This window comes from Myotis brandtii, unplaced genomic scaffold (genome assembly GCF_000412655.1).
Source record: "Myotis brandtii unplaced genomic scaffold, ASM41265v1 scaffold208, whole genome shotgun sequence".
NCBI classification, from domain to species: domain Eukaryota; kingdom Metazoa; phylum Chordata; class Mammalia; order Chiroptera; family Vespertilionidae; genus Myotis; species Myotis brandtii.
The window spans coordinates 7,144,990-7,155,695 of NW_005357764.1; the positions used below are offsets into that span (position 1 = coordinate 7,144,990).

The window sequence follows — 10,706 nt, forward strand, 5'->3', positions numbered from 1 at the left end:
ATAACACCTTACATTTAGGAGGAACTTGGGAAGATTCTCTTTCAGGTTTGAGTTAGAAGTAGTTGCCTTTTCAATGAAGAGGCTAGTTGTGCGATGGCTTAGCCTTAGGACTTCCTTTCGATTTCCATAGTCACAGTTTGGAAATCAGAAAGGATCCTTTACATTCACCCATGATACGCAGTGCGCTGCATGTCTCCTGGCTAAAATGTGCTTTAGAAGCAGGCACTTCTTTCTAAACAGATAGAAGCAGTCTGCATTTTAGGCAAATTTAGATGACAGCAAAAGTACATTTGAAGCAAACAGTGTCTGTGTTTTGCTGAGTTTAGGTAATAAGAGTTTAGCTACTCTGGTCCAGCTGGGATCTTTCTAAATAATCCACATCCCTAAACACCCACAGCTGGGGGGAGGCATGTAAACACTGGCAGCACATCTTGGGGACCTTGGTGGTGGCACGTTGCCCTCGGAAAGCTCCTGGTACCAGGGACCCCGTCCTGTAGGAACAATAGGCCCAGCATAGCCTTGGCAGAGGTCTCAAGGCTTCTGCAGCTCCATCTGGTAAGTGGCCAGGGGCACGGGGTCCAGCCATGAGCCCGAGAGACTGACAAGAGTGGATGAGTAGCAAGAGAGAGCTGAGCTCAGAGTCTCAACACCTGGGCTCTGGTACCAGCCTGCCACTTGCCACCTGCTTTCAGTATAGTATCTGCTTCCGTATCTATGAAATGGGATAACACCCTTGCCCAAGTGTCACCAGGATGAAAGAAGAGACTTTCTATAAACTCCACCAGCCATTAGGGCCTGAAAATGCCCCCACCTGCCTATCCCGTTGCAGCGACCACTGTGATGTTTCCTGGGGGTGGGCTGCCGCACCCAAGACCCCCGTCCTGTGACGAGAGAAGCTGACTTTGGACTCAAGGGCACAATAACTTCAAACACACTAAGCAACAGTTTAACATTTTACTAAATCAATTCACACAAATTCCAAATTGCAAATATAATTAAGGGCAACAGATTCTGTTCTGCCTTTTAAATCTTCCATTTTCAAATCCATCATTAAGACAAAAAGTAAACAAAAATTAAGTCTGCGGTATATTCATGATTTTTCTTCATGAGGAAAAAAGGAACATTATAGTAAAAAGAACGCCACTGGGTGTACAATAAAGCACCACGACACACGGTTACAAAGCGGGCTTCCTGGGTTCTGCCACCCGTGGTGGACGCTGCTCTCCCGGCTGCTCTGCGGCAAGCAGGGCTTCATTAAAATAAAACAATAAAATCTCCTAGGTCACACTCAAGTCAGACACAGTCTGGAACACAGTGCTTAACAACAGTAATGCCAACTATCAGTGCTAACATGAGAACATTTTAGGTCGAAACAATTAAACTGGAAACCAAAACCTTATTTTCCCTAGATGAGCAAAATTGAAAACGAAAGGGTTCCCGCCTCCCAATAGGAGTGAAGGGGTTTTTTTGTTTTTGTTTTTTTTCTTTCTTTCAAATTGGAGGCAGGGGGCACGATGCGGTTCGTAGTTCCTCAGCCTAGTTGGCGTCCAGCTTGGCCATTTCCTGCACGTAGATGCCTATACTCTCGCTGTCAAAAAGCACGAAATATACTGTTTTGATGGAAGAGGACATTGTTGACACGAAGTAATTGGAGATGGCCTTCAGAATCAGCTGAGCTGCTGTCTGCTTTGGAAAACCGTTCCTGCAAGACAGAGGACAGGGCTCAGCAACTAGGGAGGCAAGGGCACTGGCACCGCCCTGCCCCCGCCCCCCAGGAGGCTCTCAAGGCCACGTGTGTCAGTTTCCACGAGCGGTGTTGGGTCCTGTGGCTGCTGATAGACAGGCATGAGGAAGCCCAGTGCCCACCAGACAAGGGAAGGACGAGTGGGCAGAGGACTGACCGCAAGAGACTGTCCTGTGTGCAGAGGAGGAAGCATGCCAGAAGTCTCTGAAAGACAATGGGCAAGCAGACAGATCTGTGTTCTGTGGCACGTGGTGTGCATTAAAGTTCCCCCAGACAGCGCGAGCTCCCATGTTTGTTTTTCCAGCATCACTGTGACCAGCAAGGGGCCTGGGACAGAGTCCAGGCTCTCAAAGGCTCCCTGTGGATCTCGGTCCCAGAGGACGGCTGGAGGCTGGTGCTTCTCCAAGAAGCTCTCGTCTCCATCCACACAAGACAGGAGGTCATGCCCTTCACATGGGTCCTTAGGTTCATGGGTGCTGGGCTGCTGGCCAGGAACCCACTCCAAGCACTCAGCAGCCTGTAGCACCCCCAGGGCCAGGGCATCAGGGAGCTGTGGGTGCTGAGGAACAGTGCTGGGCCAAGTGGCTCTTCATCTCAAGGGACAGCATCCAAGCCTCCAAGCCAGACTGGTGTGAATTCACATGCATTTCCATTTAGAGTAAATGTCACATGGCAATTTGGGGGGTGGGGCCTCAGAACTTAAGCAAGAATCTGAAATCAGGACTCCATGCGAGTCCCAGGCTATCATGGTCAATGCTGCACATGCAGGACCCCGGTGACCCTGGGGGCCAGTAACATAGCAACTTGCCTCGTCTAGTGGAAACACTGTGGGTTTCGGAGCCATTGGTCTTACCTAGATTCAAACCCCTTACCCCGGTTTGCACTTCAGGGTACTGAGAGGTAGTTTTCATGAGGATTTCTTTGTTCATCAGCAGATCTACAGTTGTCAATCTGCTCTGAGCCTGTGGATCCACTGGTACCCAAAGTGCCTGACCAGCCTGCCAGTTTCAGCTGGACTCTCCATCAGATTGGGGACCTGCCGCCAGGTGAGATGCCTTAGAGCACACCAGCCCCACTCATTGGTAGCCGGGGTTCTGGCCACCTTAGCTGTTGGAGAGTTGTGCTCATTCTGTTGTCAGTGCTCAGAGCACTTCTGATGCACAGGAGAAAACCATTCCTGTGACTTGCTTTTGACCAAACAGGGCTTTACCCAGCTTGGCGATGGACCCCTGGTAACTTCTGGATGCGTTAGAAGTGAAGCCTATTCTTACAAGACAGGGGTGTCACACAGGGTATGTTTCCAGCTTGTACAGGGAAGCCCACTGGCGACAGTGGGGTGCCACCCAGAGTCAGAGCCTCAGCCACAGGCGCTCCTGCAGGCAGCCAGTACACACACGACTGGGTGAGGACAGTGGGTCAGAGGCTGAGTGAACAGATTCAGAGTTGTTACAGCCTGAACAATGTCAGATAGGCACAGCTTCCTCCTGAGGAGACCCCGGGGACTCTACTACCAGAGTGGGGGGGACAGTGCAGGGAGAAGGGCTTTGCAGGGAGTGAGAAGAGATGGGAACCCCACGTGGCAGGTTGTTCCCCTCGCACCCTTCCCCACTCTGGGATTGGCAAGCTCCGTCCGGGAAGAAGCTGTTCTCAGCACATCTGGCACAGGTGCCCTGACTACTCACAGGCATTGAGCACAGAGGACGGGTTATCTGGAAAGTGCTGGAGGAAGCCAACCCGACCTTCTGTCTCAGGGGGCATTTCTCTGGTGAGCATGTCCTCAGGGGTATGTGTGCAGATGAGTGTCATGGGGGCCCAACTCGCCCCGCTCCTGAGAGGGACCAGCCAGCTCTGGGGAGCGGAGTGCAGGCACAGGTCACTGCATCCTTGGACTAAGGGCCCATTTTAATTGTCTCACAAATAGCAAATGTTTATTCTCCTGCTGTTCACACAGCTGCCACCTGAAGGATGGTCAGATGATAATGATCCCATTAGCTTCATCTTGGTGGGGAAAGGCAGCCTGAGGAGGAGGCAGCCTAGGGGCTGGCTCGTCACTGGGAGCAACTGTGCTCGCCCCCAGGAGCTCCAGGGCTTTGGACCAGGCAGAGCCCTGTCTATGGACGTGACCTGCCTGGGTGGGGCTAAGCAGAGCTGGGAGCCCAAGATCATGCTCCACAAGCTACAAGCTCCCCTAGTGAGGGTGCCCTCCTGCCCGTCTCAGCCTCACACCTGCACAGGTGAGCTGGGCTGAGGTGAGGGCCTGTGGGACTTCTTGAGGATTACTGTTGTGTGGCATGATGGTCCAGGGTGTTTGCTGAAAGGGTCTCCCTGGGGCACCAGACCCTGCCTGTTATTCCCACAGCTTTCCATTCCTCTACCTGGGACCCTTGAAAAGGGCTGTGTGATCTCAGCAAGGGGATATTTTCAACGTTAGCCAGGGCTGAGGAGGGCCTGTGGAAACGCAGGCTGCTGGGCTCCACGCAGGGAGCTGACTCAGCAGGTGTGGGGACTGCCCTTTGGAGCCACTGTTCTTTGTGGAGCCAGCAGGACTTTATCATCTGAGCTTGCAGGGTGGGCTCACAGGTGAAGAGCCTGCAAGTGGGGACACAGGTAGGGATCAAAGGGTTTAAAGGTGCAGTGTCCACACCTGCATGCCCTCCTATTGATGGAGTGCGGGCTGGTCTGGCCTTGTCCTTCAGGGTGGCTGTGGGTGAATGTGAATCTGATCTGTTTCAAGGAAAACATCTTGCTGCTGAACCCGTCCCTCTGCGCTGGACAGCCACAACCACAGGAGGTGGCCACACTGGACCACCCAGCTGCCAGGAGTGGAGGTAACAGCTTTCCAAATGTTTTCAGGTGGGGTCCCCGGGTTTCCTAGTAGCCACAGTTAGAGAATATGTGATGAAATGGAACATACAAGTAGATGTTCTCACAGGAGTGCTTTACACAGAGCCCTGCGCCCTTGAGAGGGACAGCTGTGGCACACGCGGCGACCGGGAGCCACACAGGATTTGACTTTGGGCCCTGTCTCTGTGCCTTGTTTCCCCGTCTGGTGCAATGGGGTCGGTAATCAAAGTACCTGTTACCTGAGGAGGCTGTGAGGACGAGCAAGATGCTGCACCAAGTCCTCCTCCAATGGTGTATCTGTAAAGCGGGTGGTCTCGAAGGTCTTTCTAAAGGCTCACCCAGTGGAAAATCGCCTCCCCACTCCAGACCCTGTGATAGCTGATGGGTGACAGCTACTGTCGTTGTAATTACCCTGTGCTAATAATGTGGCATCAGGCCCCAGTCCTCTTGGAGGGCTGTTGGCCATGGCTGTTGGTATGACGAAGCTTGGCAGGGGCACAGGTAGGGGTTCCTTGGTGTGGTGCTGCCCAGGTTCTGGAGAGCTGCTTGCCTAAGGTGTCTCCCTCGACTTTCGAGGGGTTCCCCCTGTTGGTTGCATAGGCACAGCCCCTCTGCACACCATCGCTGCTTGGCCATGTCGTTCGCCTTCTTCCCCCATCTCAGGCCTACTGCCTCTCTTACCATCACTGTCCTACGCTGCACCGTGCCTGCCTTCTGGTGAGACCAGATGCACCTCCTCTGACACACAAGCCAGCTTGAATCTGACTTGGATGGGCGTTAACCTCCCTAGGCAATAGTGTCCTCCACTGGAAAATAGGTGCCTCAAGGATACACATGGTGATGACCACGATGGTGGTGATGTGGATGCTGCTGCCCAAGAAAGTGAAGGCGCCCCTCATATTCCCACTGGGCCTGACCCAGTGGCTGTGGTTATGGCATGTGTCTTAAGTTTCTCTGTGGCTAAGTGCTCACACCCTGCAAGGTTTATCTGAAACTTTGAGCTTTTTTTTTCTTGATCTTGCCTTGAGCAGACAAAGGACAGATGTCTGAGCTTCCCATGAAGTCACTCCAGTTATGTCTGGGACAGCCTTTCCTAAATGTCTTGGGCTTCAGTTTCCCTAGACTGGTGCAAAGGGACCCTGGGGACTATCTGTCTGGTGCCCTCTTGGATTAGCCTGCTCAGTGATGGCTGGGGACCGGATGGCAGAAATGTGGGTTTGTAGGGCACTTCACAGAAGAGCCCGCTCCTTGCGTAGGGCATCAGCAAGCATCCCTGTTTCTGGAGAGCTGTCCTCCAGTGCTGGGCAGGGCAGGGCAGGCCCAGAGCTGTGCTGAGGAGGCCAATCAGGCACCTAGCGGGAGAGGCTGTGCCCGGGGTGAGGGAGTCCAGGCGGGTTTTCTGGAGGAGACGGACTGGGAGCTTGCCCTTGAAGGCTGTGTGGCGGTGACGTGGATTTTAGATGGAGTCTGATTTTCTTGCTGGGCCCATCTACCTGTCTAGTTGGCTTTGCTGCTTGGGAGATGGGTGGGGCTGGATATCTTGGAAGCTTGGGGGATGTGAACACTCATCTGCTAGGATTGGGTCTCCCTCACACTGTGATCCTGGGCCCCTCCATTTTTTCCATGTTCTGTCTGGCTTTGAGTAACTGTCTATCTGAAGTTGCCCAGCGAGAGGCCACTCCACCCAGAGATAAAGACCAGGTGCTACAAATTGGAGAAGCCAAAATTCAGGTGGGGATGATGATGGGCCTCTATCCCCCAAGGCTAGAGAGGGGCTGGGGTTCACATGTGGTGGGTTGTTAAGTAATTCTCCCTAATTCAGTTGGTTTCTGTCCTTTATATTTCTCGTCTACGGTTCATGTGTAGGGGCTAGGGAAGCTGAAGGCTGTGCCTGGGCAGATTAGGGAAGTCCAAGTGGTGGTTCCAAGGTTCCTAAGACCCACTCACATAGAGTGTGCAGGCAGTAGGAGAGCCTAGTGGCATATGAGGAGGCAGGGGTTCCATGTGCCTAATACCATGAGCACTGAAACCAAGGGCCTTCACTCAAATTCTGGCCCTACCAGTTGCAAGCTGTGTGACCGCAGGTGAGGGACTCAACCCCGCTACCTCCCATTTCCTTCCCCTTGAGTGGAATGAATACCAGCATGCACCTCAGGGGTTGCTGTGAGAGAATGCAGAGAAGGCTTTAGCACAATGCCTGGGGTTCAACGAATACCATAAATGGTAGCTTGAAAAAGACGAACTGGCTTTCCGTTTAAGCTCATAAACCTAAGGAGAGTTTAATCAAAGCCCCAAACTAGCTATTCCCTATGGACTGCCCCTCCGGAAAGGGGTCACTCCCTAATGTCAACCAGAGCTGAGGGGGTGGAGGTGTCCATAAATATTGTGACCGAGTGCCCAAGGGCAGGATGTCCAGATGCCAGAGGTGGCTCTCATTTATACCCAGTGGCTTTGAGATTGGTCCGGGGGACAATGGGTTGGAGGAAGGGAGTGTAGGGTCATGGTCATCCTCCATCTGCAGGGGACGCTGGGCCTCGGCTGAGAGAAAGTGAGCCCACTTTACCAACATGTTTGCATTGATATCGCTTTAGTTCCAACATGACTTTTATGCCAGGGACACTGGATGCCACAAACAAGCTGTTTTATTTCCCCTCCTAAACCCACTGTGATTTACTGGCCAGCTCTGGTGTAATCCCATTCTTTACTCATGAAAGAGAGGGTGGTGTTTACACGGTGCTGTGGGGCAAGGTCTGCCTGGCAGATGTGGGCGGCTGTGCACATGTGCTTACCTTAGGAATTCCACCCTCTTAAAAGCTTTCAATTGATTATTTCTTAAAACTTTTTACTCCATGAAAAATGTAAATGAGTTTGTAATAACAGATGCTCTTTTATGAGAATTACTTTTATGCTTCAATTAGAAATTCCCCAATAGCCATATGAAAGAGCATGAAATTATTACCTCCAATAATGGCTCCTATTGCTTCTCTCTTCGGAAGCACCTTTCATCAGAGTAGATCAAAGTGCCTCCAAAGCACTAATTAACTGAACCTCAGAACTGCCTATAAGGAAGGGCAGCCCCCAGATATGCTTCAATTAGAAATTCCCCAATAGCCATATGAAAGAGCATGAAATTATTACCTCCAATAATGGCTCCTATTGCTTCTCTCTTCGGAAGCACCTTTCATCAGAGTAGATCAAAGTGCCTCCAAAGCACTAATTAAACTGAACCTAGAACTGCCTATAAGGAAGGGCAGCCCCCAGAGAGGGTGATTCATTTACCAAAGGTCACACAGCAGTGCAGTGTCAAAGAACAGACCTTCTGTGGAAGGTTGGAGAAGCTGGCTATTTATGCTCTGATACAAAAACATTTTGTAAAAATGTTTTAAAGTCTTGAATTGACTCTGGAACTGCCGCTGGCACCTTATGAAGCCAGCTGCCTCTGCAGAGCCCTGACTTCCTTGGGTACTGAGAGGGGCTGGTGGCAGAAACCCAAGCAGGCTCATGATCTCGATGGGAAGCCCAGGTGCAGCCACCTGCTGATACAGAGCCCTGGACTGTGGCCTCTCTTGGGCCCAAGATACCAACAGCTGCAGCCCTGAAGGCCATCTCCCTTCGCTCAGGGCCCAATCCAGACCGTGAGCCTTTGCAGGGAGGACCCTGGTGATGTGAGGGCCGTGGAACCTCTGGGGTAGCATGGCTCCTACAGGCCCTCACGGCTTCATCAGAGTTCTCACAGCCCTCTCCCTCATTTCCAGAGCAGGCCTAGGATGCTGCATGAGGGATTGCTATGACTGTTATACAGAGTAGGGATTTGGGCTCAGAATGGGGGTCAATTTATGTGCCAGGACTCAACCCCAGGCCTGTCCCCAACCCAGAGCACAGGGAGGTGGGGTGGTCGCCACCCTGGCTGCCCCATCAGCTTTTCAAGGACGACCGCATCCATGCTGGGTAGTGTGTCTGTTGAGGGGCAGCTGTGCTGCTCCTCACAGCCTCGGTGCGCTCACTTGGGGATAATACAGGGCTGAGAGGTGGGGTAGGTCCAGCCCCATTTCACTCTCACCTAACTGCCCACTCAGTTCCAGCAGGTTCCACATCCTCATTAGCAGGGTGATGAGGCAGAGCAAGCAGGTCTGGGAGGTGAAGGTCGCTTGGGAACACATGGGTAAGAGACAGAGGGCTTTACCCTGGGATGGTTCTGGGAGGGGTCCTCCTTCAGTTAGATCCCTGCATTCACGCCTCCCCTGTCCTCCATGCCCACTCTGAGCCATCGTCTGACAGTCCCAGGACACTCTTAAGTTACCCTCTGTGATGACACTTGCTGTCGCAACACAAGTTCTATACTGTCCCAGGCTTCCTGTCTCACTCTACCTCTTCCACTGTCCCTCACCACTGCTTAATGTGTGCATTCTTCCCGATTTTTTGCCTCTCTTCCCCTAGAGCAGTGGTCGGCAAACTGCGGCTCTCGAGCCACATGCGGCTCTTTGGCCCCTTGAGTGTGGCTCTTCCTAAGCCTTAGGAGTACCCTAATTAAGTTAATAACAATGTACCTACCTATATAGTTTAAGTTTAAAAAATTTGGCTCTCAAAAGAAATTTCAATCATTGTACTGTTGATATTTGGCTCTGTTGACTAATGAGTTTGCCGACCACTGCCCTAGAGTAAGGCCAGTGCTTGAAAGCAGCCTCGGGTGACTTTGTACACAGTCAGAGCTCCATAATTATGGGCTAAATATGCAGAGAAATACACCCATGGTTGCCATAGTAACAGGCTGGTGCCCTTACCTGCCACTGCCGATGGATGGAAACGCGATGGACTTCAGCTTCTTATCATCTGCCAGGGCCAAGCAGTTTTTCACTGTCTTTTCCAGCAGCTCCTCACATTTGTCTGCACCCCAGACCGGGCTGTTACAGTGGATCACAAACTTGGCGGGCAGGCCATGTCCTGCACTGACAGCAGCTGGAGGGGACGAGATAGGAACAGTGTTTGTCCCTCAGCAAAGAGCACAGCATTAGATGCCAAACACAGACCCATTCTCCAGCCACGGTACTACTGCCTGCTGAGTTGGGATTCCTATGTAAGCATGAGCTGGAAACTGCTCCTCAGTTAGTCCTCTCACTCTGGGAGGCCAAGCCAAGACCCAGCCTTGGAAAGTTGGCATTGGCTGCATCACCACAAGGAATTTTAGCCAAGATTGTAGAAAGTTCTTCCTCTACTTTCTCAGAAGGAAAAGCCTTAACCATCTAACTTGACCGACTGTGTCAGAATGTTTGCAGCCTCCAATTAACTGCCTTTTGGGGTCTCTAACCCCCTTTTCTCAAGTGCATTCATGTGCTTATATAATTATGGTGTATCTACAGGTCTCCCAGACATAGTTCAGGACAAACTTATGAGGGAAGCAACCCGACTAGCATGTTTGCTGCCCTGTTCTTCTCCCTATTTAGTTTTGACAGAATTACCAGGTGTACCGGTTAATAATGCAGATTTTGTATTCAAAGAAAACATGATAATTTCAAGAGAAACATCAAAAGTGCTTTATTCAAAGTAATGTCCATCCCTAGCTACACATTTCCCCCATCTTTCAGGTAATTTGTGGATACCGTCCCAATAGAACTTTTCTTGCTTTGAGGCAAACCATTCAGAGACCCAATTTCCCACTTCTTCGTACGTTTTGAAGTGCTGCTCAGAAAGTGCATGTGCCATCGATCAGAACAAGGAGTAATCTGAAGGAGCAAGGTCTGGTGAATACGGCGGGTGGGTTAATACTTCCCAGGCAAGATCTTTTAACGTGTCTTTAACTGGTTTTGAAGTGTGATGGTGCGTTATCATGAAGCAAAATTACTTCGCCGTATCTTCTGGCCCATTCTGGTCGTTTTACGATCAAAGCGTGGTTCAAATTGATTATCTTTTATCCGTAGTGATCAATATTAACAGTTACACCTGGTTTTAAAAGCTCATAATACACTCCCACCTTCCTGATCCCACCAAACACAGAGCATTGTCTTCTTTCCGAAGCGATTTGGCCTTGCAGTCGATGTTGATGGTTGACCTGGATCAACCCATGATTTTGTGCATTTGGGATTCTCAAAATAAATCCACTTTTCATCACCAGTCACAATTC

The 10,706-nt window shown here is 51.1% G+C and overlaps 1 protein-coding gene across 11 annotated transcripts in view; it reads right to left on the reverse strand.

Annotated features, from left to right (window-relative positions):
- Positions 1-940: 940 nt before the first annotated feature.
- The window catches only part of LOC102256783 (core histone macro-H2A.1), a 67,028-nt gene continuing 57,262 nt past the window's right edge, over positions 941-10,706 (reverse strand). For 6 of the 11 annotated variants that reach the window (XR_001362000.1, XR_001362002.1, XM_005865589.2 and 3 more), the window contains 2 exons: positions 9,370-9,544; positions 941-1,702 (listed from right to left, as the gene is read on the reverse strand). Coding sequence is in view for 8 of the 11 variants with exons in the window: in XM_005865589.2 (XP_005865651.1) it covers positions 1,537-1,702; positions 9,370-9,544 (341 nt within the window). In the remaining 3 variants the exon portion in view is untranslated. Of the gene's footprint in view, positions 1,703-4,119; positions 4,334-9,369; positions 9,545-10,706 lie in introns of those variants that run through there. The other 5 variants (XM_014539152.1, XM_014539153.1, XM_014539151.1 and 2 more) reach the window with 3 other exon arrangements.